The following is a 27,856-nucleotide window of genomic DNA, read 5'->3' as shown; positions in this document are numbered from 1 at the left end:
CCCCTCAGTTGTCCGTTGCTAGTGCCCCGCTTCCCCTGCCTGCAGTGCCAGGACTGCCAGGGTCTCCCAGTTTATTGCCAGATGTCGGGGCGGTTGGGGTTACACCAGACAAACGCTACGGGAAGCAGTTAGTGAGTGGGGGGCCATGGGGGCCGCGGGCAGGGGCCAGGGAAGGGCTGTCCCACTCACTCCCCCAGCCTGCGGCCTCCCTGCCATCTCCCCGGGCCGCCACGCTCCCCCGCGCTGGGGACCCCTCCTGTGCCCCGCGGCTGCCCTGGCTCCGTGGCCCCCAGCACCCCCCACCTCGCTGTGTTCACCCCCCTGCAGCGAGGCCGGCGGCCAGGGCGGCGCGGGGGGCACGGGGCAGCGTGGGTGGGAGGCGGTGCTGGCATTATTGCTATGGCGGGCGGGAGCAGCGCGACCCTCCCCACGCTCAGATCACAGTCTCGAAGAGCGTCGCCTTCTCCTTGGGGGGCTCTGGGGCCAGCAGCTTGGCTTCTGCCTCTGGCGTCAGGTACTCCAGGTGGTGTTGGCCCCAGATTGGAGTGGTCAGGAGCTGCCAGCGCTGTGGGGACATCGTGTCAGCACCCAGGGATGACAGCACTGGGACTGCCTGGACCCAGCTTGGCGAATTCCCCGCAACGCACAGGAATAGGAAAGGGATGGGATTTGGATGAGGGTGGAGGTGAGACTGGGACAGGGAAGGGATTGAAATGGGATTGAGAAAGGGACAGAGATTGCATGGGGACAGGGATGGGAATGAGACACTGACAGGATTAAGACAGTGATGTCAGCAAGGATGGGGTGAGACTGGGAGTGAGACAGCAGTGGGGATGGGAATCTGATAGGAATGAGAGCAATGAAGACAGGAACAGGACTTGGATGGGGGTGAGCCTAGGATGGGAAAAGGACTAAATGAGATTGAGAGAAGGACAGGAACTGCAAGGAGACAATGACAGGGGCAGGGACAGGATTTGGCTGCAATAGGGATAGGGATAGGGATAGGGATAGGGATAGGGATAGGACTGAGTCAGTGACGTAAGCATGAGTGGGAATCAGGTAAGGTTGGGAATGAGACAGTGATGGGGACAGGGACAGGATTTGGGCGGGAATGAGACAGAGATGAAATCAATGAGACAACGGGGACAGGGACATGACTTGGATGGGAATGAGACAGTGATGAAAGCAGGGATGGGACCTGGCTGTGGATGGGACTGAGATGACAATGGAATTTGAATAGGGCCAAGACTGGACTGAGGACAGGACTGAGGTGGACAACCATGGCTGAGAATGGGGTGAGGACAGAGGCAGGAGTGATCCCGCTGCACCGCCCTCACCTCGCGCAAGGAGCCTTTGCAGCGCAGGAGCTTGTAGATAACAGTGCAGGGGATGCAGAGCATGGAAGAGAGTGCCAGGACCCAGCCGATGGCTTCCCCCCACCACGGGTACACGTACGTCTTATTGTATGTCAGCGGCTTGTAGTTCACCACGTGGAACACAAAGATGCCCTGGGGGGAGAGAGGAAGGTGAGGTCCCCAGCCCCGACGCGTGTCACCACCGCAGCCCCCGAGGTGCACATTCGCCCCACGGTCGCGACACGCGTGTGCCCAGAGCGGCCGCCGGGGGGCGCTCATTGCCCGCGGCACGGCCGGGGGCGGTGGCACACGCGTGTCCCCACGCGCGGTGGCCTTACTCACCACGCAGACCAGCGGTGTCACCACAGCCCAGCACCACTTCATGACCGGCAGGGGCCGGTAGCCGATCATACGGGCCACGTCGTCCATGAAGCGGTCGGCACCTGCAGGGAAGAGGGCGTCAGCTGGGGCACTTGTGTCCCCCCCTGTGTCCCCCTTCCCGTGTTCCCCATGCCTCACCATAGACCCAGGCAATGACCACGCACTCCCAGAAAGCCTGCCACAGCAGCGTGATCCCGCTGGCCGAGTAGTAGTCAAAGAGCTGGAATACGTACATGCCGCCCTGCCAGGAAGGTGCCCGTGTCACCAGCTTTGTGCTGGCTGCCCCGCACACCGCCACACTGGCAGTCATAGCCTTGCCAGCACCAATACCCTGCCTGGCATGGACACCCTGCATGCCATGGCCACCTGGCCCCCACAGCACCCCTGTGCCACAGACCCCCATGCCATGGGCAGCTCCACTGACGTGACAGCAGCAACCCCAGTGAGCTTCCACACCACAGTGGGACCTCACGGGAGGTGATGCCTCAGGAACAGGCGCAGGTGGCCAGTGTGGGGCTGGCCGGCAGTGTCCCTGCTGCGTTCCCCACCTGTGTGACCATGGAGAGGTCAATGAGGCAGCAGATAATGCAGCAGAGCGCAGCGGTGAGCTCACGGCGCAGCGAGCCAGCCCCCGGCTGGGGGAACAGGTCCAGGATGCCCGTGATGAAACCCTCGACACCGACAAACTGTGGCACAAAGCAGGGCTCAGTGGGGACATGCCACCCATCCTCTCCCTGTTCCCCATCTCCCTGGTTGCCACAGCACCTGGCTGTCCAGCCCCAGCACGAGGAGCATGATGAAAAAGAGCGTGGCCCACAAGGGGGACAAGGGCATCAGCGTCACAGCTTTGGGGTAGGCGATGAAAGCCAGCCCGGGACCTGCAGGAGACTGGGGTCAGAGATGCCACTCAAAGGGTGACAGAGAAGACACAGTTGGCACCCAGCGTCCATCACTCACCTGACTCGGCCACCTTGGAGATGTCCACGCCTTGCTCAGAGGCCATGAAACCAAGCACGGAGAAGACAACGAAGCCGGCAAAGAAGCTGGTGCAGCTGTTGATCACAGCCAGGATGTAGGCATCCCTGTGGGCACAGCATCTAAGGAAGTGCCGGGGGGCACTGGGGGACACACCATGGGGTGACTGAGAAACACCAGGGGGATTGCCTGCAGTTGACATAGCCCTACCTGTAGCAGTTGTTGTGGAAGCGGTTGTAGCTGCCCAGTGCGGTCAGGGCGCCCAGCCCAATGGCATAGGAGAAGAAGACCTGGGTGCCAGCATCAATCCAGACCTGGGGTGCGAGGGAAAGTGTCAGGGGTTGACGGGGGTGCCAGGGGGGTGTCTAGCACCCAACTCCCTGCTGCCCTCACCTGTGCCTCAACTAGCTTGGACCAGTCAGGTTTCAGGTAGTAGATGATGCCACCCAGTGCGCCAGGCAGTGTTACTCCGTGGACCAGCAGCAGGATGAGGACCACATACGGGAAGAGTGCCGTGAAGTAGACAATCTGAAGAGCAGTGGGTGGCCATGAGAACTCCCAGGCCAGGCTCTCTGTCACATGCCACAGGTGTCCCAGCAGGACCAGAGCTTGGGAATGTCCCCAGAAGCACCTAGCACCCCCTGGACAGATGTGGGACACAAGCCTCCCACCCCTGTGGGTTGTGACACAGAAGGGCAGGAGCCAGCAGTGCCATGTGTTGCAGTCCCGTTCTCCCATTCCAGTGGCCCTGATGCATGTTCCCCCTGCCAGCATTACCTTCCCCGTTGACTTGACACCCTTCCAGATGCAGAAGTAGACAACGATCCAGGTGGTAACCAAGCAGAGGATCATCTGCCAGTTCATCTCCCCTGGCTCGCTGAGGCCCCCAGAGAGACGCAGCACCTTGTTCCTGCAGAGTGGGGCTGTGCTGAGCACCAGCATGACACCCCCAGCCCCAGACAACACCCTCCTGGTTCCCACACTCACTCCCAAAACTCAATGACAGGTGAGCGCTTATTGGTCATGTCGGTGCAGCTGAAGTTGGAGATCCAAGTGCTGGCAGTGGCATTAGTGCTGACATTGTGGCACAGGTCCGGGTTGAAGAGCTCTGTGCACTGCTCCGTGTTCCAGGAGTGGCCACAGGTGGCCCAGGGCAGGGTGTCCGTCAGTGAATGCACCAGGTAAAAGAGCCCCCACACTAAGATCATGATGTAGTAGGAGTTGCAGAAGAAGACGATCACCATAGAGGCCAGGCCTAAACCTGTGGCACGAGGAAGATCAGAGCCCGCAGGCACCTGCAGGCATCTGGTAGCCAGCATGGAGTGGGAAGAGGGGTGTTGTAGGGATGGGGGAGGACAGAGGAGAACTGACAGGGAGAGGACAGGGAAAGCTGGCAGCCCTGGACAGGACAGGGGAGAGCTGGTGGGAATGGGACAGGGAAGCTGGCAGCCCCAGGCAGGACAGGACAGGGTGGGGACAGCTGGGAGCATGGCACAGGACCAGGGGGGAGCCAGCAAGATACCTCTGAGGTGGGGATCCAGCAGCCGCCCTCGATCCAGCAGCATGCAGGCAGGGAGCTACAGGGGCAGGGAAGGCAAGCAGGGGAGCACAGGGCGCCATGGGGCACAGGTGCAGGCAGCTGCCACCTTGGCCGCGGCACAGGGCGGCAGTGGGACGCGGGCAAGGTGCAGGGGAGCAGGCAGGGCGTGGGCAGGGTGCTGCCAGCCCCAGCAGGCTGCGGGCAGCCGAGGCACAGTCAGGGTGCAGGCAGGGTGCCGGGGGCCCTGGGCAGGGTGCAGGGGCCACGCAAAGGGTGCAGGCAGGGCACGGCGTTACCCTTGAAGAGGGGGGCGATGTTCCAGGCGGCGATGCCCCCCTGCTTCATGAACTGTCCCAGGGCCACCTCCAAGAAGAAGATGGGGATGCCGCCCACGAAGACGATGAGCAGGTAGGGGATGAGGAAGACGCCTGGAGCCGGGGGCAGGGGGCCGGCTCAGCCGCCGCCGTCCCCCCGGCCCCCCCTTTTGCTCCCCCCCTTCTCCGCGCCGCCCGCCCGGACGCAGCGAATGGCAAAGGCGTCTCCGCGCCCTCCCCTTGCCGCGCTGTAGGTCAGCACGGGCAGGTAGTGGGGGGCTCCCACGACCCCCCGCCCCGTGACTCCGGACCCCCGCGGGGTGGCCCACGAGGCCCTCGAAAGCGCAGGGCGAGCTGACCCAGCGTGGGGTGCCCCCAAGGCACACACTCTGGGGCGGGAAGGGGGTACCCCCTGCGCCGCGGGGAGCACCCCCGCGGCGTGGGGTGAGCATGGGGCTCACCTCCGCCGTTCTTGTAGCACAGGTAGGGGAAGCGCCAGACGTTGCCCAGCCCCACGGCGAAGCCCACGCAGGACATGATGAAATCCATCTGCCGGGTCCATGTCTCCCGTTCGGGGACGGCCTCTTTGGGGGGACCAGGGGGTCGCACCAGTGGTGCCGTCACTGTTCGCTCCTCGCCCGCCGTGGGGGGCTCTGCGCCCTCCGCCCCGCCGGGGCCTTCTGCCGAGACGGGGTGAGTGGGGATGCCCACGCCGCCGTCACGCGCGCCCGTGGGGGCGCGGAGGGGGGGATTGCACCTCCCCCCCCGCGCGCCCCTCTCCGCGCGTAGGGGCGTGACGTCAGATGTCAGGCCGGCGCGTGACGTCACAATGCAGAGTGGTGACTCACCCCGCGGCGGCGGGAGGGGGCGCGCCGCGGTCGCGCGTGGCCGTGGGCCCCCCTATCCCCCTCCCCAAGCGCATCCCTTCCCGGCGCTCCCCGCTTACCGGAGCCCGCGGGGGCAGCGGCGGCCGCGGCCGTGGCGGCGGCGGCGTCGCGTCGCGGGGCGTCGGGCGGCTGCGGGGCGGCCGTGTCGGTGGGGACGGGGGGCATGTCGCGGGGGGCCGGGGAGCGGGGGCGGGTCGGGGGCGGCTCCGTGGCCGAGGGGGGCTCAGAAGCAATCCACGAAGCACTTGAAGGTGAGTCGGAAGAACCTCATTGAGGGCGGCGGGGCGCGGCGGGGCGGGCCGGGCCGGGCGGGCGGCTCAGAGCCGGGCTGCGGGGCCGGCGCCGCGCGGCCGCTCCGGGGCTCTCTGCGCCGCGGCACCGGGCGGCGGCGGAGGCAGCGACCGGCCGCACCGCCCCCCGAGCCCCATTGGCCGCGCCACCCGCCCGCGGCTTGACGGGACTTGCAGTCCCGACGCACTGGCACCGGCCCCGGGGCGAGGCGGGGTGCACGGGGAGACAAGGCACACCCGGCGGGATTCCGGACGCTACGGACGGCGTTGGCAACGGGGGATACCGGGCACGAGGGACGCAAGGCAGTAGGGCACGCCCGGGGACACCAGGGAGCGGAGCGCTAGGGACAGCAGGCCACAACACAGGCAGGGGGGTACGAGGCACTTCAGCGTACAACAGGCACTAAAACTCCGGGACTTGCACGTCTCACCCCACCAGCACCGGGGCACAGGAGAAGACACGAGGCACAAAGCGGTAGGATTTGCACCAGGGGACACGAGACAACAGGGTGCAGCCAGGAGCAGAGCACACGGAGAGGCAGCAGGCACCAGGGAACTTCGTGTCCCCCTGCTGCTGTGGAGTGCATCCGGTAGCAGCACCAAGAAACACAGGTCCCTGAGGGATATTAGGGGATAGTGAGCACCAAGTCACACCAGGGAACACTGGAGCACGAGGGCACCTGGGGCAGCAGTGTGCTGGGGACCCCAACAGCACCCTGGGGACATGGTGTGTCCTGGCTCATCAGGGGGCAGAGGGTCCCAAGGGACAGCAAGCAGCAGAAGCGAGTGGAGTTCAGAGAGTTTAATGAGCGCAGAACAAACCCCGATTCCCCCCGTCCCCCCACCCCCCAGTGCCCGGCCTGGCCCACAGCCCCAGGCCAGGCCCCCCACAACACCCTAGTCGACTTCTTCCATGCTGCTGTAGGAGGGGGCTGGGCGCTCGGCGGGGCTGGTGAAACGCTCGGGGAGACCTTCCGCAGCCAGCGGCGGGGCTCCTTCGGGGGCCAGGCCAGATCCGAACGGCACCGGGGGCAGTCCCTGCAAGCAGAAGGTGGGCATGAGAGGGAGACTTGCACCCTGCCCGCCCATCACCCTCCCTGCTCCCGGGGGGCTGGAGGAGGGCCCGGGGGGACACAGCCCCACACGCACAATGTGCAGCCCTTGGGCTTAGAGAGCAGCAGGTGGTGGCAAACCCCACGGCAGGGCAGAGGGAAGCAGCATGCCCAGGGCCCCTGGAGGCAGCTCCTCCGGCCCGGCAGGAGAGCCAGGTCGCAGCACACTCCTGCCCCAAGGCTGCTCAGCCACAGGTGGTCGGAGCAGAGCCCTGCACACCAGCACGGGCGGCAGTGACAGGCCACGGGCAGGCTGCCAGTGCCTGCCGGAGGTCTGAGGAACAGAGCCGGGCCAGAGGGGATTTCCAAGGCTGAGAGCAGCTTGTCAGGCCTCCCTGCCGGCCACCCACCGCTGGTGAGGGCAGGCAGGTGCAGGCAGCAGCTTGTGGGCCCCAACCCTGGGGTGCCCAGCACCAGTTGGAGCAGAGGTCAGCCCACCGGCGCCGGGCACTGACTCAGACCCACGAGGCCAGCACCGTGGGTGAGCGGGGGAAGCTGCTGAGACCCAGGGCTGTAGACAATGAGGCGACTGTTCCAGGACAGGCACCTCATGACCACGGCACAGCCCTGCCGGGCTCCCCAGCTGGGACCTGCTTGGGAGGGGAGTAAACTTCAGCACTGGAGGAGGAGTGTAGAACAGAGGTAGGGGGAGTCCAGCACAGGCCCCAGCCTAAAACACAGATGACTCTCAAACCCCTTCACTGCCAAGCATCCCCCCCAATCCAGCTGAGAGCACTGCCAGCAGAACAGCAGTGGAGATGGAAAAGGAAGTCACAGGGCTCTGAAGTCACCTCTCACACCCCAATACGCCAGAGCTGTCTGAGCCACGCTCAGCCAAGGGCAACACGTCTCAATGTCAGACACTGCTGGCGCTGCAGCCTGTGCCCCAGCCTCAGGGGACTGCCTGCTCCTGGCCCTGCTGGGCTCCCCACGCCCTGCACGTGTCACATGAGGCTACCACTCCACAGCTGGGACTGGAGCCCAGCCTGTGTCCCATGGCATAGGCAGGCAGAGCTCTCCCCCGAGCCTGCTGCCACACAGGGTGCACCAGGCACCCAGCAAAGCCCAAGGGAGGGTCCTGGTGCCAGCTGGGTCACAGAGTGGCCTCAGGTGACCCCAGTGTGGAGTCCTCGCCTCTGTGTGGGAGTCCCAGCACATAGGACAGGAATACTGCATTTTTTTGGAAAACCTGGCTTTATTAACGCACCACAATCATACCTGTGCTCCCTGACCCCGCAGCATGGGCAGCTGGTGCCCTCGCAAATGAGGTGCAGCACCACACTGCCCTGAAGAGACCAACTCCCCCAGATGCTTCCAGCACACAGCCCCACAGACTGGTGTGAGGCATTGACCCACAGAGATGAGTGTTCACCAGGGGCACCCCAGTCTGGGTTGCCAAGCCCTCCAGCAGCTGTCTGGGGCTGAGCAGGGAAGCACACAAGCCCTTGGTGACAAACCTGTCCGGCCCCAGCACAGAAGAGTGGCACACAACTCCCAGCGCACAGGCAGCTGGCACCAGAAAGCTCAGCAAAAGGCTAGTAGGGCAGACTGGGCTGGCCAAGAAGAGTAGCCTCAGCTCTAGGGAAGCTCAAGGCTCCTGCAGCAGCACAGCTGAGAGAGGTGGCGAGCCAGGGCCCGTGTCAGGGCATCCTGCCCTTGCTGCAGCCTCCCAGCAGGTCTCCACTTCCTTCTTGGGAGCCAAACAGAGATGGCTGATGTGTCCACGGGGCTCTCAGGCCCCAGCGTCACTGCAGCAGCAACGTCCCTTCTTGAGCAGGAGGTAGCCTTGAGGACTGCCCCACTCCCAGTGGGCAGCAAGGAAGGGCAAAAGAGCTTCTGGTTCAGGGCTGTGCCTTGGCAAGGTAGCAGGCTGGCCACACAGGCCTGCCAGCTGGCACAGGAGATGCCAGAGCAGACAGGCAGGAGCCGACAGCCCCATGTTTCCCTTGGCGAGTCTTTCCCAGCGTTTTCTGTCCTGCTGCCTCATGTATTCGTCTCATAGCGTCCTAGGACGGCGCGTGCCCTGGCGGCCCTGCTCCTGCAGCTGGCCACACGCCTGGGCCTATCTCCAGCGAGGCTGGTAAATGAGCGGGTAGAAGACGTTCAGGAAGAGAGCCACAATTGCGGCCGTGGTGGCCAGGACAAAGTATCTGACGCAGCCTTCATCTGGGTGCTGGGGGGTACCCGGACTCCGCTTCTGGCCACAGGGCCTCCAGGAGTTTCTTGCAGGCCTTTGAGGTGTCTCAAGCTGCAGCTCTTGTTCTTCAGCCTCCAGTTCCTGCCAGATCAGAGAAGCCTGCGATGTGGAAACCTGCGTCAGCACTTGGAGAACACAATGGGCAACACCCCTTGCCATCCCCCGGGGCAGGCGGCTGCCTGCAAGCCCAGCCCCGTGCCCAGCCAGCCCGCCTCCCCATGCAGAACCGTCGCGGTCGCACCCGCCCCCACAGCTCTTCAGGGTCTCCGGTGTGTGAGGCTCTGGTGGGTGGCTCTGTGGGAGGGAGCATGGGCAGCTGCCGGGCAGGGTCTTCATGGGACTGCAGGGAGTGAAGCCGGCGGCTGGATCCCGATGGAGCAGATGTACTTGCAGTGGTGGGACCAGGAGGCAAGGGAGCAGGCAGCAGCCAATCACAGCCCAGCTTCTGTGATTCCCAACAGGATCTTTCAAATGACAGCCAATCCAAAGCCAGCTGGAGCAGCAGAAGCAGGAGGCACGGTGCCAGTACAGCCAGTCACAGCTCTGCTTTGGTGGGTAGGAATGCTCTGACAACGAATCGTAGCACAGATTCCAGGAGGATTTTCCACAGGCAGCCAACCACAGCTTGGGCCTTCATGGCGGTGATCATGCAGAGCAGCCAGTCAAGAAGCAGGTCTCTGGAGGGCACCCAGTGCCAGAGAGGGTGCAGGTGGTCCAGGGTGCTTGGGGATCTGCTAAGCCCCACTGGGATCCAATGCATCCCTGTACTGCACGGGAACCAGTGCTCCCAGGGGCCCAACGAGCCCCAGTGCCACAGAGCAATCCGATGAACCACAGTGCCACGGGGCATACAGTAAGCCACAGTGCCATTCGGCCCCTGAAGGCTCTCACCACCAGTGTGTGAAAAGCACTGCAGCTTTCTCGTTGCTCAGGCTGCCCCCAGTGAGTGGAGTTGCTCCAGGACATGCACAAAGGGCAGAACAGCCCAGGCAGGCAGACACCAACATGCCAGACAGCCCTGCCGGCCTCTGAAACAAACAGGTTCTATCCCCAGGCAAGAGGGCAGAGCTGGGATGCCTAACCAGCACTGGGCCAAGGGGAGGATGAGCCAGAGGGGCAGGGAGGCCAGGCCAGAAAGGCCCCTTGGGGCACACATGTGCAGTCATGCTGGAGATGAACTGAGCATTGTCCTCAGACTATGTGGGCCCACAGAGGTGCTGAGGATTGAAGGGAATGTCTGCAGCACAGTGGTGCATGCAGAGGGCACCAGCCTCGGCCTTCCTGACTTTCACAAGGAGATCAGTGCAGCCATCTCCTATCACTGCATTCTGAAAGCACCCTGCCGTCTGGCCCACCCCCAGCCCCTCCCTCCCAGGCCACCCAGCAACAGAGCTCGCTCTGGCAGGTTTCTCTACAGCACCCTGTGAAGGCTGCCAGGCCTCTGGCTCAGCACTGGCATTTACCTTTTTTGCACTTGGCTTGGCCCTGAATTGGGCCCCAGCAGAAAGTGTCCCCCACCCTGCCTTGAAAACAGCTCTGGAGGGCAAGTTCTTACTGCTCCCTGGCAAAACCAGATCCTACTGCACCGCACACAACCCCTCCTCCAATACAGACTCCAATGAGGCTGTGCCCCTTCTTCCTCTTCCACAGCCCTCCCAGCAGCACTTCCACACTGATGACAAAAAAACAGCTCTCCTGTGATCCCTCAGGACAGGGACTGTCCCAAGCCCACAGTGAGAACAAGGCAAGACAGGCTCCAACGCCCAGCTGGCGCAAGATCTTTGGTATCAAAGGCATACAGGCACTGCACCACAGCTGCACCAGGCTCTGTGGGTGCAGGCAAAGACAGGCAGGGCGCTGCATGTGGGCCCTTGAGCACATTTCAGGGCTCTGTGGCTCCAACCGTGCCGACAGGGACGCAAGCGCTCACCTGGCTGGCAGCAGCTTCGGCAGAGGGGGTGCGCTCGGCGCGGTGGTCTGAGGGATGCCCGGGCAGGGGCCTCTCCACAGGAGAGTTCCTCCGGCGGTAGAAGAGGACATACGCGTATCTGGTCACCACCTGGCTCTCATCCACGGTAGTGACTGTGCTGTCATCAAAGAGCCGCCAGCCTGAGAAGGAGGAAGGGTTAAGCAAGCAGACAAGTCACGGCTGCAGGAGCAGAGGGGTGGTGAGGGTGACAGATGCTCACCCACGTCACTGCGCTGGCTGTTCTTGTCGTTGGGCAGGCGGGCGTACGCTGTGTAGTGCCCTCCAATCATGCCTCCATAGTGGTTGATCACAGCGTACAGGTCATACATAGGCAGCTGCTGCTCACCCTTCCGACCAATGCAGAACTTGCTCAGGTCCAGGCTCCTGTGGAGAGAACACAGTGACCATCGAGGGTGATCAGTGTGATGAAGGCTGGGCTGCAGGTCAGCAGAGGCAGTGCCAACCCAGGCACATCATCCCCCAGGCTCTCACCGGACAGGAAAGTCCACCATGTCATTGATCTTGTCCCTCCAAATAAAGCTGCGGAAGGAGAAGCGCTTGAGCTGGATAATTAGGACGTTGGGCAGCCGCCACAGCATCAGCTGCTTGGAAGCCTCGCGGTGCTGCTTGCACTTGGGGCAGTACCTGGGGAAGAGTGTGCTTGTTACTGGCATGGGGAGAGCCTCAGTCCTTGCAGCCCAGCTCAGCCCCGGGGTCCCCACATGCAGGGCTGGCAGAGGCTATGTGGGAAGGCTCAGCCCCTTCTGTCAAGGGCAGGTTAGTACAGTCCTGCAGAGCACTAGCTTTGCTCCCTGCTGGCTTAGCCCTTCCCAGTGCACAGGGAAGGCCAGCCCATCGTTCCTGGCTGCCAGTAGAAACAGCATGCAGGTCCAGGCAGCTCCTGGGAAACCCCTGCTGCTGTCTGGGCCCGTTGGCTGGGACCCACCCTGCTGCCTTTCTCACCACGCTTCCTCTGGGGCCAGGACTTCAGGCTTTGTGAAGAGATTGAGGCACTGCTCCAGGGTGAAGTGGCCAGCCCGGGCTGCTTCACTGGCTGAGCCTGGATCCTCCACACATTCTAACTCCTTGGATTCTACCAACACGAATTCCTTGAGGCGCTCATTGTTTTTCCACACCAGGGCAAGGGAGCAGTCGTCTGTCAGATCCAGGGGGCTGTCACCTGTGAAGGGGCACAGACCTCATACACCTACCCCACCAGGCTGCACCAGGCCACCTTGCTGGAGCAATCCTGCCCATCCCAGTTAGATACAGAGATCAAAAAGTGCAGCCAGAAAGGGACAGGTATCCCCTGGCCAGGTACATCATGCTGGGGCATCAGAGCCCCTCAGCCTGCAGGGTGCAACACTGGCACAACACTCTCATCAGCAGCACCCTCACAACTAGCACTTGGTGTGGGCACCCCATTCAAACAAAGGGATGACCCAGAGATCACAGACCCTCTGAGAATACATGAGGTTGGGAGGAATTGGCCTATTTGCTGAGGAAAGCAGGAATGTCATGCCCAAGAAGAGCTTCTAGACAGAGGATCTGTGCAGCAGAGCCCTTCCCTCCCCTGTCAGATGCAGCTTTTACTGTCCAGTGTGGACACCTGGGCTCATCTTGTGGCAGACAGCCTCTGGCACTCTGGCCACTACCCTTACAGCAGAGGCTGTAAGGAATGAAGGTGGCGCTTTACAGGGCTCTGGCTCACCTTTATCTTCCAGCTTCTGCTCTCGGTTGGCAGCGTCGATCTTATTGATGTAGAACTGTGTGGCGCGGGCGCTCAGTGAGTCCGGAGTGTGTTGGTACCCAGGGATGGCAGCTGTGAATAGGCAGGGACAGATTTGTGGTGGCACTGCCTGTCTGCCCTGCGTAGGGGCCAAGAATTTGCAGCGCCCCCACCCCCACCTCACATGCTATGGCCTTGAAGGGACACAACCACGTGCCCGTGTCCTTGACTATTTTTAGCAGGCGCCTGCCCCTGGCAAGCTGTGCTCCTCTGCCTGCCTTGCCCCTTCACTGCACATTGCTGCCATCCTGAGACGAGTGTCTGGAAACGTGACAGCCAGGCAGCTGAGCGCGAGAGGCTGGTCCCATGCAGCTGAGTCAGAGCGAGCGAAGTGCTCTGCTCACAGCCCCCAGGGGACCAGTCTGCACCAGCTCTGCCTTGCTCCCACAGGACTTCTGCCAGCCCCTGCCTTCCCACCTCTCCCACATCAACACAGCATTCCAGCCTCTCTCCTTATCAGGTCTCTGCTCTACACCCTGGGCTTTGCCAGGGCAGGGCAGAGCGTGGGTAGGTAGGCATTTCAGGTGAGGCAACAGTGCCAAAACAAAGCTCCCAGGGCCTCATCTGCGCTCCCAAGAATCTCCAGACCAAGCTCACAAGGGAAGAAGAGATGCTGTGCTGGGAGGTCACCCCAAGGAGGGAGAATTGCCTGAGCTCCTGGCACAGACACTGCCAGCAATTCAGCACCTCTTACCTTCTGGCTTGAGGGCTCTTTCATAGGATGGCTCCTTCTCACAACAGCTGTCACCCTGCGACTCCATGTGCTCAGAGAACCCTGAATCCAAGCTCAGCAGGGAACTCCTGGCTGTCAGGACCTTGCTCCGGACAGTGGTAGTATCCCCCATCTCTGACTGAAGCTCAGGCACAGCTGGCGAGAGTGGAGGCTCCTGCAGGAGGCTGGAAACTCTGTCCCCATCTCCCAGCTCAGGGGCAGAGGTGGCTGCTGCACAGCTGCTCTTGGCCAGGGGCTCCAGCTTGTCCGAGTGCAGAGGCTGCAGCCCCTGCTCTGGCGACATCCGGCCCAACTGGAATGGAGGCTGGAACACGCTGACTGAGTACCTGGGTATGGAGGTGGGAGTTAAGAGCTGGCCAGACATGGGGCTGAGCTCAGCTCTGGGGCAGAAGCAGAAGCACCCTCCTCCCCTGGACTCTCACCTTGCGTAGCCCTCCAGCAGCTGGGCCAGGCGGGCGTAGGTGAGGCGGGACTCGGGCACACTGATGAGGAAGGGGAAACCGATGTTCTCGGGACGGCACGAAGCCTTGTGGTCTGGCCAGTGTGTTTTCTGACAGGTCCTGTAACATGGACAGCCCCTGCTGAACCCAGCACCCTTGAACAGCCTGGGAGGGAGCAGTGCAGGGCCAGAGGGGTGTGCTGCGGACAAGCGGAACACCAGGAGTTCAACTGGCTCCATCCCAAAGGGCAGATCCATCCCACCTTCTCCCAGCAGGCAGAGCTCTCCCATCCAGCCCTTCACAGCAGGAGACCCTCCCTCCCTGCCAGGCACCAAGCCAACTCACACGTTGCAGTAACCGACTCGATAGCACCTCGTGCAGCGCTTGAGTTTCTCATCCTCTGGCAGCTGCTTCTTCTGGCAGGCCGCACACTTGGCAACAGGGCCACTGGGCACCTGCGGACGCTGCAGAAGAAAGGACCCATTGGACAGGGAAGGGCACCTGGGCAGGACAAGGCAGTCTCAGCGGGCATCCACGCTCACTGTAGCTAACTGCCCTTGTGTGCTGCTCCTGCTCAGTCCCACTTATGGTTCAGCCTTCCTGCATCCCTCCCAGTATTCCCCACATGCCTACTTACCTGCTGGACCTGAAGCTCCACCACGCGCTCCTTGGCCAGCTCTGGGGACAGCACCTCAAAGCAAAGCAGCAGGTCCGTTGGCGAGACCGTGTCTAGTGAGTTAGATGGCAGGAATATGCGGTGGAAGTGATTCTTGATCACCTGCCAGGAAAGCAGTGGAGCATGGTCGTGTGAGGGCTGCCCTATGTGTCCTCTCCTCAGAGAGCCACAGACCCCAGCCTCACAGTGAGCTGTGGGAAGAGCAGCAGCTCAAGGATGCTGTGGTCAGCTCACAAAGGAAAGATGGGCATCCCCAGGCCCTCCTGTGGTGGCCTAACCCTCCAGAGCAGGTATCTGCCCAGCACTCTCACCTCTGCCAGGCGCAGGTTCTCTGGTTTCACACGCACACTGTGGGCCACTGAGTCAAGTACCTCCATGGCACTGGAGTTCTCCTTGCTAATACTCACAAGGAACTGCCACCGAGAAAGTGCCACATTAGTCACACCACACCAAGGCATGCAGGCCCTTACTTAACACAGGGCTTAGCCTGTTGGCACACGACCAGCTGCCCGGGGCACCTCCAGGAGCCTTCTTAGGCTCCCTCCCCAGGGTAGAAGGTATCCTTTACCTTGATGGGCTTCTTGTGTGGCTCCTTTGCAAAGTAGTAGACAGTCAGCACCTTTTGCTTCTGTGGGAGGGGCACAGGGAGGTACAGGAAGGGATCAAAGGTAATAGACACCTGCAGATACAAAAACACACTCAGTTGCGGGAAGTACTTGCAGCTGAGCAGCAGATCTAGCCTTGCCCTGTGACTTTGTGCTCTCTGAGGGTCAGGAGCCTACTTCTGCACAGCCAGAAAAGGGACAGAACCTCGAGGGCTGTCCTACCTTGGAGCACACCGGGCACACAAGTTTGGATTTGTACTGGCCCTGGAAGAGGTCTACTATGAACGAGTCATTCCTCATCTTGTGTCGCTGCCAAGCCTCCTCAGCTACCACCTGCAGGAAGAAAGGGCTTAGCACCTCACTAAACTATCCAGGCTGCTCTCCCAGTGACTTTAGCAGAGGAACACCCTCACCTCATCAGGCCTCCCATCCGAGTCAACAGTCTCTGTGTAGGGCTTGTTCTGGATGCGGTTGAGGTCCTCATGCAGGCCATCAAGCAGGAAGGCCATGAACTCCTGAGCATCATGCTGGGCATAGCCAGTGAACTGGCTGGCCTTGCTGGCCACAATTGCCTGTGGGGAGCACAGTAGTCAGGGCTGGTCAGCAGACCTCTGGCAGCACTGCCTGCCCCATGCACAAACCATCGCTGCACCCACCCACACCCACAGCTCTTTGTGGCATTTGCAGGGTAGCCAGGTGCCCACAGAGGAATGCTGGGGATGCACAGCAGCTCCTGCTGAGCACCAGTGCCAGAAGCCCTACCTTCAGTTTAGAGGGCTGGAAGGCATGGTGTGTGCCCTTCCACAGTGCTCTGAGCAGCATGGCAAAGCCAATGGCCAGGCGTCCACCCGTCCCCAGTGGGTTGTTATAGTTGATTTCTGACTCAAAGGACCGATCTGTAAGAAACGCAGGAGCTCAGGGTGGCTGCTGGCTTCATCATCTGAGTGGCCAAGTTCTGCTGGGCTCCCAGTGTGGGCTCACCATGGAAGTAGTCACGCAGCTCCCGGGTGTTGGACAGGGATTGGATGACACTGTTCATGAAGCAGGTGTTGCCCAGGTTAACCAGTCCTGTGAAGCCAGGCAGGCAGACCTTCTTCTTCTCATCCTCATCCTCATCATCCTCCACACTCTCAGCACTCACTGGGCTGTGTGTCATCGGTGGCACCATGCATGTCGGTTTGGGCTGCCAAAGCAGAGGCAGGTGTGAGAGTGTGGCACTCAGGGAGTCTCTCTGGGAACACCAGAGGAACTCAAAAGCCCAAGAAAATCCCCAGCGAGGTCTGCAGCCATCACACCATCTCCCACTTGGACTGGGACAGAAAGGCTAACAGATGCCCCTAATCCTGCCAACTACGACTGAGGGACACCGCCTCCTCCTCCAGGAATACTCTGCCAGTCTCCAGAGTGGCACTGAGGAGGTGTCCCTCTTTCCCTTATCCAGGTCAGATCCAGTGTGGCCACACTCACCGAAGGAATGTGTGGCTCTTGCTTCACTGCCAAGTGCTCTGGGGGCGTACGGGCTGCCACGCCATCCAGAGCCCCATCTTCCACACGCGGCTTCTCTTTGTCACTGGTTCGGGCCTCTTCCTTGCTGGAGAGGGGGTGCTGGTTACTGCCCGGAGGGTTCTTATCCAGAGGGGTAGGGCCTGTAGGCATGGCAACCTTTGCACCACCCACTGCACCTTAAAAAGGGGGAAGGGTGGGCCTGTGGTTAGCAGCGCCACGCGCTGCCCACAGTGGGGCTGAATTGCTCAGTCCATACTTGCAAACAGGCTTTCTCCTACTCCTCTTCCCCATGAGCAAGGGAAACAGCAGTGCCCTTCCCCTATCACTTGGCTCACACCCTGCCTCACATCCCTCCTACCTGCACCCACTCAGCCCCTCTCCTTCCCCACCATTCCACGCCAGAGGATCCAGCACCAGCTGGCAGCTGGTAGTGGTGAGGAGGTCCATGACCCACTGCAGTGCAGCAGGCAGGCTGGACACAAAGGCAGGGTGCAGACCTCGTGTGGCTGGAGCCTCCAGCCCCCCCCAGCGCTGGCTCTGGCGTTTCTTCAGGCAGACATCAATGCGAGACACCGTGAAGTTGTACGTGCACTGGTCCGGCTCAATAAGGTTCCTGCAAGGCACGCAGCAAGTCAAGAGGTGCCCCAGACCCCACAGCCGCTTCAGACATGCCAAAGCCTTTGCATGGCAGACCCATGGCCTCCAGGCAGTAGGTACTCTGATAGCACTGATGCTCAGGTAGCCCTGGAAAAGCAGGGTGGAAACCCTCGAGCTTGGCCACACTGAGCACACAGAGCGCCGCTTTTCTGACAGATCCATTCTGCTTGGCTCCCTCCTGCTGCACATCACACCCAAAGGCACACAGGCTGGTCCGGCTCTGTCACCAAGAGCTCTAGAGCAGCCTGGGGTGAACTGCAGGCAATGAGACACTGGAATTTCTTCCCCTGCAAGTGAGCACACAGCCAAGGCAGACCAGGCTCAGGGCACTAGTTTAACATGGTGTAAGTGAAACCTCCAGATGCAGACACGAGCATTCCCTGCACAGAACCGTCAGCTGGGACTGGTTCCTGCTTCAGCTCTGCACTCTCACCTTCCTTGCCCTCAGTGTGGGTTAAGAACAGGAGTCATACCTGAGCTTCACCTGCCACCGGAACACCGTGTGGGGCCCACAGCCAGGATGGAGACGAAGGAAGTTCGTATCACTGCAGAGAAATTGGAAGTGAGCAGAGGTGAACAAGCAAGTAGCCCAGCTGCAATCAGGAGCTCTGCAGCGGCCTGGCATCATCCCGAGGCGAACTTGTACCTCGTCTGGAACACTAGTGTGAAGTCTTGTTCCCGGAACAACACCTTGGATGTCTCCTTGTGGATCTCCTTCACATAGACATGCACCACCACAAGATCATTGCCCTTCTCGTATGAGTCATTCTTGACAAAGGTCAGGCTTACAAAAGGCTCCGGCTCTGAGTAAGGAAAGCCACGGAGAGAGAGGTTATCTTCCTTGCATGCTGAGGCTGCAAGCTGACCCAGGAAAGGTCCTGAGCAGACGGACCTTCCTGACCAGGCTCACCCCATGGGCTCTGGCCACTCACCATCAGCTGCTGCTTCCAGAGCCACGTCATCCTTGGACCAGTCCCTCTTCTCACAATCTCTGCCCATGGGAGGGGTGGCCACTGGGATGGCCTTAGAGCTCTCTCCCAGGATAGGCAGGCAGTCTCGGGTCCGCAAGGCCTCAGTAGGGCTGCCTGGCTGCAGGACTCTCTTTTCAACACAGGTGGCAACACGGTGGGGGAACACCTCCGTGGTAGCTGCGAGAGGTGGCATCTCCACGGGAACAGTCTCTTTGGCCAATACCACAGCCTTTCAACACAGGAAAACACAGTGAAACACAGACACTGTCACCCTTGAGCTGCCCTGGCCCACCCACTGTGGCTCCTGCCAGCCAGTCAGGCCCAGCTCCACACCACCTGCTTACCCCACACATCCCATGCCAGCTCAGCCCCATTAGCACCACAGCACAGCAACTGCAGGGTCCTCACTTCACCCCACCATACGTCCTCCTGTCAGCCCTCAGCATCCTGGAGCCCACCTCATCCTCACTGGCAGGGATGGGTCCTACATCCCCTGCACAGGGCAAAGAAGCAGGGGTACCCTGTCCAGCCAGGCCCCCAGGTACCTTCTCAAGTGGCAGCGCGAGGTCTGCAAGGGCCGCAGGTGCATCAACCTGGCTGGCTCTGCCGTTGCGGCGGCTGCTGGCCCTCCCACTGTGCCCTTTGCTGGGCTCCGTGTTCCCGGTGACTCTGGCATTCGGCTCCTCTTCAGTGGGAGCCACTTTGAGGTATACTGCCCGCTTGGCGCTGGGGCCACTCTGCGTCCCTGGGCTGGCTGGGCTTTTCCCTCCCAGGGCCTCGCTTCTTCCTGGAGCACGCTTGGGGTTGGAGGGCTCTCGCCGGGATCTTGGCGGCTCTGTGCCTTCAGCCCTTGGCTCTTCAGGGGTCAACTCTGCAGACGCAGCCTTCTCCTTCCCGTTCTCCCAGCACGCAGTCCCTTTGGCCAGTTCTTTGGATCCATCTTTCCTTTTCTTCTGTAAAATGCAATGGAGCACAGTGGGAAGGTATTCAGGTAGCAGCATCTTTCAGGCTACCTATCAATCTCTCACTCTCACTCCCCCTTCCCAGACTCCACCAAGACTCTACTCCAGAATCAGGGAATGCATGGCAGGCAGAAACATGGGTACGACTCCCTGGGACAGTGGCAGAAGGCTCATGCAGCCCATGGATGAAGGATGTGCCCCACATTGTTCCCTGGGCAGCTCAACAGCAGGGAGTTTAGAGCTCACCCCAGCACCCCAGGGCTCCACAAGCTCCCCTAGGAGATAGATCATTCACTCCTTACCAGAAGCGAAGACCAGTGATGGAGTGGGATCTTCTTCTGAAGCACAAGCTGTAGACAGTTGCCCTTCTTGCACTGGATCTTGCTGCAGGAGCCCTCGATCTCCTCATAGAACTGACAACTCCACTGGCGCCCGTCTGTAAAGCAGAGGGGAACCAGTACCTCAGGCAGTGCTCCAGGCAGCTGTCACCTAACCCACAGCCCCCTTTCACCTGCCCCCAGGATCAAGGAAGCACTCATTCAGAGCCAAGAAGGCTGCAGGCAGGCTGCCACCATACCCCAGGAGCCTTCTAGGGCTCCAGCCAGCTTCCCTGAACTTGCTTTGTACATCTGTCTGGCCTCCTTCCCAGCGGGAAGGCCCTGGGCCTCCCTGCCCTCGGGGGCACAGTCACTATTCCAAAGGATAGCCGGGACTGACTCAGCCATCCCAGCAAGCAGGGGACGGAGACGCACTGGCGCGGCAGTGGGCACTTGTTCACTTGGCAGAGAGGCCAGCTCCTGCCCTCCCCAGCTCTACAATGCTCTCCTATCGGCCCTGTCTGCTGCCTGAGTGAGTGCCAGCTGAGAGCAGGGCATTGCCTCTGAGGGAAAAGTTTGATGTCTGCCTGCAGCAACCCCATGCTTGGCCCAGAGCTGTGCCAAGTCCCGATGGAGAGAGGCTTGCAGCAGTTGCTCCATTCCCATACCTGGTAGTTTGACCACACAGTCCGTGTCAGTGAAATCAGCACGTACATCCTCCACCTTCAGAGCTCCACTGCCCAAGTTCAACTTGATAATGATCTCATCAGCATTCTGCTTCCAGTCCAGCAGCAGCTCTAGGAAAAGGGAGGGAAATGTCACCCACATGCTGGGGAATGAGCCTGAAGTGCCCACTCCATGGCTGGGGAACGCAAGCCTGAACACAAATGCAGTTAAGGAGGTCAGCACAGGGAACACAGACCATGGCAATTAAATGGGACCTGCCCTCATCAGACAGGCCACAAACAAGAGCACATGTTGCAGCAGGGCAGATAAATCCTGGTGGGAACCAGAGAGATCAAAACGGCAGCACTGCTCTTGGCATTGTCACAAGCAGCAGTGGCAGCTAGGAAGAAGGGGTGGCTCCTGCCAATGACAAAGCAATTACTGCTTTCCCAAGGAACGAGGAAGCCACAGAATTACTCTGGGGGATTTAAGTGGACTCTGACCACAATCAGAAATTGCCACTTCCCCTTTGCATACGCAAATCAAGCAGCCTAGCTGCACCCATCAAAGCACTGTACTCCTGCCAGGTAAGTGTGGCTAAAACGGCTGAAACATGGGCAGGCCAGCCAGCTGGACAAGTACACTGTAATGGGTGAGAAAAGAGTGCAGCAGTGATACTCTGGTGCAGGCAGAACTTCCACTGTGTGCCTGTCCAGGCTCCAGGTGTGGCCTTGTGGTGCCCTGAAGTCTTCAAGGCAAAAAAGTGATTTTGATCACCTTGATTTCAATCAGGTTTGTTCTAACCCTGGGGCACAAGGACAGCCTACTCTGTCCTCAAAGCAGGCCCAGACTGAGACAGAAACCAGTCAATGCTGCCGACAAGGTGACACAGCTTGGGACGTTCCCAGCCTAGCATCATGTCCTGCTCAGAAAGAAGCACAGCAGGCATCCCAGGGCTGTGCTCAGTGGCATCATGACACCTGAGCTGCAAGCAGCCTGCCACATACCCAGGGCCTCTTCTTTGCAGACAGCCCTTCTCCACCCCTGGGAATGCCACATACTGTTAAGATAAACACTGAGGCGAGGGAGTGCTCAGGTTAGCTCTGCTCAATGCCAGAGCACTGGGCAACAAGGTGAGAGCTTCAGATCCCTTGGCAAGGGAACTCCATGGCCATGCACTGACAGCTGGCACACACCTCAACTTACCCTCCTCTGAGTCCTTCTCCTGGGCAGTCTCAGCCTGCTCGAGCTCAGGGCGAGACACTGGTGGGCAAAGAAGTAGAGCGCAGGCAGGTCTGTCATTCTGTCACCTCACAATATAGGCCAGCAAGCTGATGCCCAAAATTTCACACATCATCTCCTTCTACCCTGAATCTGTGTTCAGGCCTTTCATCCTGCATGTGTTGCTCATCTCCCTCCTCTGCTTTCTCACACTTCTCATTCCCCAGAGTCCTGCCTGTAGCACATCAGCAAGTCAGCCCCAGGACAGCTGCTCTGGGCCATACCACCATATCCCAATCTAAACAGTACCACAGTGGGAGAGACACAACAACACTGCACCAGACAGGCAGTGCTTTTTTGAGGCACATCTCACTGTGAGCTTGTGGCATCTAGGCTCAGCTGTGCGGCCCAGCTCAGTACACCAGGTCCCAGCCCCCAGCGATATAGAGGCATCCTGTCTTGATCTGACAGTCAGAACCTGGTGTTTGGTCATGCTCAAACCAATTCTGCTGTAACCAGAGAACCACATGGCCTTGCTGCACTTTAACATTTCCATCCCTGCACAAGCTGCCAACGTCCACATCTGAAAACCTCCTTCCAGATCAGGGTGGAGAACCAAAATGACCTGACACCTAATCCCTGCTCCCCACAGAATTACCTCCAACAGCCAGAAGTGTCTCCAGGCCTGCTCTACTCCCCCAGGATAGTGAACTCTGCCAGGCAAGTGACCCAAAGCAACAGCACCTTCTCCTGGAGCAAAGAAATAGTGGCAACAGGAGCTGTGGTCTCACTCCAAAACACCTGTAGGGGTGTCACTGCCTCCCTTGACTGACTACAAACCAGTAGGAAACTTCTGCTGGCCACCACAGCCACTGGTGCAAAGGTTCCGGTGGGGCTGGCAGTGTGAGAAGCAAGGCAGTCCACAGCCTGGAGGATCTACAGCCCCTCACCACCTCCCACAGAGGGGACAGGGACAGCATGGTTTGTCAGAGGATGCAGAGAGCCAAGCCCTACCAAAAGCATACTCCTCCCATGCGAGAGAAAGCACAGTGCTGTGCTCTGCACTGTGGGATTTCATATCGGGGACTGTGCCCAGCCGCTCCGGCACAGACCTCGCCAAGCACTCAATTACCTTGGCCTATAAAACACCCTGCGAATCTGGAGCTACAATAATCACAACAGAGCAGCCACAGAAATCAAACAGCTTTCCAGAGCCACAGAAACTCTTGCAGGCATCCTGCCCGCAGGATGCATCATTTGACCTGAAGCATCATTTTTGTCAAAGGATACATGGCAGTTACAGAAAGAATTACTCTACAGCAACTACTTCACCTGAGCCACACCTTGCCCTGACTCAGAAGCTAAAGCACCAGCCCCACCCGCAGGCCTTGCACACCCAGTCCCTGCCTCACAACATCTGCAAACCTGCATCCCTCAGTAAACTGATGGGAAAGAAGCAGCGCTGCCTCCAGCTACAAGAGCACCCACAGGTTTCAGTTCCACTCTCACTGGATTGGGGCAGATCACACCCAGTCCAAAGCAGAGTCTAGAAATAATCACCAAGGCCAACTCCAGACTTTAGCTAACGAGGCTACGGGCCCAACCTTCCTAACATTGCTGGGGCTAAGTAGCGCTCAAAGGAAGGAGGTTACAGGTCCAGGGAGGACACTGTGTCAAAGAAGATCCCACATCACACGGGTTACCATAAGCTGCAGGAAGTGATTAGTCAAATCTGCTTATCCTACAGCAGATGGCTGAGAGGCTCCCAGGCAGCAGGGCTGAGACACCACGGGCCTGCTCGCCACAGGGATGCTGAGGGGCTCTCACCTTCCTTGCTTTCCTGATTGGCTCGATCCTTCTGCTTCTTCTTGTTGGTGGCATCATCCAAGCCCCGAGACACTCTCCTCTGGCCAGGGGCATTTGTGCTGCTGGACATTTTCAGCCGTTTGGAGGACACAAACAGCCCACCAGGGTCGGTAATGGAGTCTGGGTCAGGGGTGCGACGTTTTCTTCCTGGCCCAGCTATCTTGGCGACTCTCTGTGGTCAAACTCTCTGGCAAGGAAGTAATGGCCTAAAGAGAGGAAAGAGCAAGCATGGCAGGAGGAGCAGGTGGAAAAGGCCCAACAGCAGCAGGATCCGCTCTTTGCCTCAGGGCTAGTGCCCTTACATGACCTTCACCGTGGTGTTTATGGGAAGCCCCATGCAGCGCTCAGTGAGGAAACCTACCTCATCACAGCTGCTACAATGCTTACTGCCAAAAGCATGGGCTTGTCAGAGCTCCCAACATACAACCAGGGGTCTTCAGTATGTGGCACGCGTTAAAAACCTGGAAAGCAAGTGTCATGCTCATGGTTCCCACTATAGCAACACTGGCCCAGAGGAGCTGCTGGTGCTAACCACACCCAGAGACACTGCCGAGAGCAAGGATGTGAGGAGGCCTGGATCTGCAAAACTGAGCCTCCAGAATCAGCTGGGGGAGCCTGTCACACAGCTCGAAGCAACAGCTATTTCAGTCAAACAGTGTCCTGTGTAACAGCGCCAGAATAAGAGCCAGTAACACCCTAAGAAGGAAGCAGGCCTGGGACAGTCTCCCGTGACAGATGAGACCAGAGCTCCCTGGCAAAAGGAGAGTTCCTCCCCCTTTGCCCACTAGCTGGGAGCTTAACCAGCATGACTGCACCTTGAATATTTATCTCCCAGCCAGTTTACAGACAGCGCCAGCAGGGCCTGGCCTGGAAACAGGACACCTCTGCTCCTCATGCCCCAGGAAGAGAGTAGGCTGAGCAGGGCATGTAAGTTGCTCACCCCTGCCCCATCAGACATACCCTCCCTACAAAGCCAGCTCCCCTACAGGTTTGGGAGCTGCTGGCCCAGGGGTCGGTTGCTCACAGTGTCACCCTGCAGTGTTCAGGGCTTTGAGAGGGCAGAGCTGGAACAACCCACTGAAAACAGTCCCACGGGAGGTGTCTCCGTGGAGGCGGTGAGAGCAGAGAGCTGGGAAGGTTTCCTCCCTCGCGGCCTTGGCTGCACACCCTGACCCTGGCAGTGCTCACCAGCCTGCAGGTGTTTGCAGCAGGGAAATGGGCCCAGCCACACAGATCCTGCCCACCCCCAGGTGCCAGCTGCCTGACACAGCTCCCACTGCACTGTTTCACACACATCCCACAGCCCAGCTCCCATCTGAGGACATGGAGCCAAGCCTGACAGCACCTTGGCCTAGCCCAGCTCCACTGAGCCTCCCTCTCTCTCAGTGGGAGGCAAGCTATCCCTCGGGAACACCCTGTTGTGTTTTCACCCATGTTCCAAGCACAGACCCCTTGCTGTGCATGGGCAGAGCCAGTGGCAGGAGGCACCTCCAAAGGAGGCACTCTGACAGAGGAAGAACACTGCCAGTTCTGTGCTGCTGGCCCAATGTTGCCAGGGCATTTGTGCTCTAGAAATGTTTGGGGCAGCAAGTAGCCACAAATGTGGAGCTGCAGACACAAACCGAGAGGAACCTCAGGGAGCAAAGCAGCCTGGTCTTGCCCTCAGCTCTGGCAAAGCCATCCCCATGACAGGTGTTGCACCCAAACCATTTCTCTTCAGGCCAATCTGCCCCCACCACCAAGAGCCACTAAAGCCGAGTGAAAGGCTGAGTCCAGCCCAACTGCCTGGCACAGACAACTGCTGCCACCCACGGTGGAGAGGCCCAAGTGACCTGGAGACTGGGATGCTGAGCAGGGTCCAGCACCAATCCCAAAGAGCTTGAAAGAGTGCAGGAGGGCAGCAGCACCATCCCCATGCTGCTGCACACACTGGGTCTCCCCAGGATGCAGAAATACTTCTGGCTCCAGAGGGAATGGGAAGGGCCCCCAGAGCAGGGAACGTGATTCACCAGGCTAGGCCTCTGATGCCAGCTGGCACTCGGCTCTGGTCCCCACTGACACCCAAACAGGCTGGTTACAGATGCCTCCTGGTGCTGAAGAAGCTCACCTGGGCTCGGCACACATGAGAAAGCATTTTTTTGTTGTATTTCTTTTGCCTCTAGGGTGAAAACCCCAGGAGAAATGGGACTCAAGAAGCAGTGAGTGCTTCATGCAGGGTCAGGCAAGGCTCTGCCGCCTCCCTCCTGCACTTCTGAAGGCATGGTAGAGGGTAACTGCTGGGCAGGGTGAAAGCAAGCTCTGAGAAGGATCCTGGCGGGCTGAGGAAGGACAGGCCTCTGCCCAAGAAGGGGTGAGGAAGAGAGACAGGGTTGCATGCCTGCCTGTCACTCCTCCAGTCGCAGCCTGCTGCCCTCACACCTCACTGAGGGCTCAGCTCCCCCGGGTGCTTTGCCAACAGTGATTCCTCAAGGCAGGCAGGAACCAGGGGGGCTGGAGCTCTGCCCATTTCAGCCACCAGACTGATGGCAGCCTGAGGCTGCTGCAGGCACCTCGAGGTTTTGGAGGAGTGAAGGCAAAGCACAGGTTGCTCAGGGATTAGAACAGGCGAACAGGAGACTTTCTGCCTTCCTGCCACCAGGAAATGCACATACAGGCAGCATGTTCAGCCCCTGGGCGCACAGAGGTTTTGGCACCGCTCCTGTTGGCACAGTAGGAGTCACTGCAGGGGAGAGATGGTGAAAGGCCGCCCTGGCTAGATGCCAGGTGAACCTCTGGGAAGCACCTGATGAGCTGGACACTCCTACAAAACGTTACTGAATCCCCAGAGCCAGGGAAGCCTGGCCACGCTGCTGCTGGGAGCAGAGATGCCTCCCTGTCTTCTGCTCTCCCTGCCTTTGTGCTGTGGTGTGTACCAGATCCAGATGCCAGCCGGGGCTTTCTCCTAAGTGTGTCTTCCCCCCAGCAGTTTCCCAACCCAGCTCATGCTGAGACTGCAAATATTTTGACCAGCCAGAGGCAAGGGAGCAAGAGGCCAAGGAGAAGGGCCTCTCCTCCCCACAGCAGCACCAGACCAGGAAGGAGAGCAGAAGGTGCTCAATGAAATGCAATTTGCGCTCCGTGTCTGGACCAGGCTTAGCACTTGGCAGAAGGAGCTCCCTGATTCTTGTCCACAGCACTCCCCATCAATGCCCAAAGGCCTTTAACAGGAGTAGCTGCAGAGAAGGTTGGCTATCCCAACAGCATCATCTTTCCACAGACTTTTGGATCCTCCATGTCTTAAACAGAGCCAACAGAAACACGTCCCTCGAGTACACATATACTTTTGTCACCTTCTGTTTCTTGATCCCCTGAGGGACCAGAAATCCCAAGGGTCAAACTTGACTTTTACTTGAGTTTCTGGGCATGCCTGACACACGGGTGGAGTCAGGGCAAGCACAGAGTCCCCTGGGGCAGCCACTGCCACACAAAATGTTTCCAACCCACGTGGAAATCACTGTGCCCCCAACGCATCGTGACAGCAGTGAGCCCTACCAGTGGGGGACCCGGCAGGCCTAGCTCCCTCATTCTGGGGACGATCACTGAATCATAGAACCGTTTGTGTTGGAAGAAAATCTTGATCATTTAGTTCCAACCCGCCGGCCACGGGCAGGGACAGTGATGAGAGCGTCCAGACAGCAGCCGGCGGCCCCTGGCCTCCCGCGGGCTGCTGCCCGGCCCCAGGCACCGAGAAAGGGGAAAGGGACTGTGAAGGGTGTTTGTTTGTGTGAACGGTATCGGTGTGAACGGTGTTTGTGTGAACGGTGTTTGCAAGACCGGCCCCGGCGGGCAGAGCACGAGGTCACCGCGCCGGCTCCTGCCCGGGGCCGCCGCGCTCGGCCCGTCCCGTCGAGCCCGGCTCTCAGCCCCCGCGGCCCCGGCCGCTGCCGCCCCGCACGTTGAGTCCACTCGGGCCCGCCACGGGCCGCCGCCACCGCCATCCGCCGCCTGCCTCGCCTGCCCCGGCCCCCGTGCCCACCGGCCGCATCCCGGCCTCCCACCGCCCCCGGGCCCTGCCCTCCGCCGCGGCCCTCACCCCGCGCTGGCCCAGGCGCCGCTCGCCGCCCCCGGGCCCCGCCGCCGCCCCGGCCCGGCCGGCCCGGCCCTCCCCGCACTCACGGCCCCGCCCGCCGCTCCGGTCTGTTTGTGCCGCGCCGAAGTTCCGAGCGGGCCGACAACGGAGACAGGCCCGAGCCCGTGACGCACTTCCGGGAGCCGCCGGACACGCCCACGTGACACTGGAGCGAGGGGCGCGTCACGTGACACGGGCCCGGGGGTGGTGCCGGCGCGTTCCCGCGGCAACGGGAGCGGCGTGTCCCGGTGCTGTCCGCGGGGGTCCGCCTCTGCCCCGTGCGGGACCCGGCTTTGATCCGTGGGAGTGCCGGGCTGGT

General features: G+C 60.2%; 2 protein-coding genes across 11 annotated transcripts; both read right to left on the bottom strand.

The window, feature by feature from the left end:
• Positions 1–54: 54 nt before the first annotated feature.
• On the bottom strand, positions 55–5,804 carry SLC6A8 (solute carrier family 6 member 8). 4 transcript variants are annotated; one of them, XM_066195445.1, is made up of 14 exons: positions 5,512–5,804; positions 5,027–5,245; positions 4,548–4,679; positions 3,699–3,972; positions 3,489–3,621; positions 3,105–3,239; positions 2,922–3,025; positions 2,694–2,818; positions 2,502–2,614; positions 2,285–2,422; positions 1,875–1,977; positions 1,698–1,798; positions 1,338–1,508; positions 55–565 (listed from the first exon to the last, which is right to left on the bottom strand). In XM_066195445.1, exons 1-14 carry the CDS (start codon positions 5,615–5,617, stop codon positions 434–436), a joined length of 1,986 nt encoding a protein of 661 aa, XP_066051542.1. In that variant the 5' UTR covers positions 5,618–5,804; the 3' UTR covers positions 55–433. The 4 variants fall into 4 exon arrangements, with proteins under 4 accessions (XP_066051542.1, XP_066051543.1, XP_066051545.1 ...); XM_066195446.1 differs by having other exon boundaries at positions 5,027–5,242; XM_066195448.1 differs by having other exon boundaries at positions 5,027–5,149; positions 5,512–5,799.
• Positions 5,805–6,580: 776 nt separating this feature from the next.
• On the bottom strand, positions 6,581–27,663 carry USP19 (ubiquitin specific peptidase 19). Of its 7 annotated transcripts, none has more exons than XM_066195442.1 (27): positions 27,585–27,663; positions 23,391–23,635; positions 21,549–21,605; positions 20,345–20,473; positions 19,662–19,795; positions 18,943–19,350; positions 18,359–18,626; positions 18,073–18,229; positions 17,900–17,971; positions 17,267–17,382; positions 16,731–16,945; positions 16,245–16,446; positions 16,026–16,159; positions 15,677–15,835; positions 15,486–15,596; positions 15,227–15,337; positions 14,970–15,071; positions 14,620–14,760; positions 14,328–14,446; positions 13,965–14,102; positions 13,504–13,868; positions 12,732–12,842; positions 11,984–12,200; positions 11,513–11,665; positions 11,241–11,404; positions 10,982–11,160; positions 6,581–6,780 (listed from the first exon to the last, which is right to left on the bottom strand). In XM_066195442.1, the coding sequence occupies exons 2-27, from the start codon at positions 23,497–23,499 to the stop codon at positions 6,640–6,642; spliced, it is 4,212 nt and encodes a 1,403-aa protein (XP_066051539.1). In that variant the 5' UTR covers positions 23,500–23,635; positions 27,585–27,663; the 3' UTR covers positions 6,581–6,639. The 7 variants fall into 7 exon arrangements, with proteins under 7 accessions (XP_066051539.1, XP_066051541.1, XP_066051535.1 ...); XM_066195444.1 differs by having other exon boundaries at positions 16,731–16,939; XM_066195438.1 differs by lacking the exon at positions 6,581–6,780 and adding an exon at positions 8,024–9,150.
• Positions 27,664–27,856: the final 193 nt, after the last annotated feature.

Source organism: Chamaea fasciata, unplaced genomic scaffold (genome assembly GCF_029207755.1).
Source record: "Chamaea fasciata isolate MVZ Bird 193981 ecotype frontalis unplaced genomic scaffold, bChaFas1.0.hap1 SCAF_13, whole genome shotgun sequence".
NCBI classification, from domain to species: Eukaryota; Metazoa; Chordata; class Aves; order Passeriformes; family Sylviidae; genus Chamaea; species Chamaea fasciata.
The sequence above is the reverse complement of the archived record's forward strand: the minus strand, read 5'-3'. Positions and strand labels throughout refer to the sequence as shown.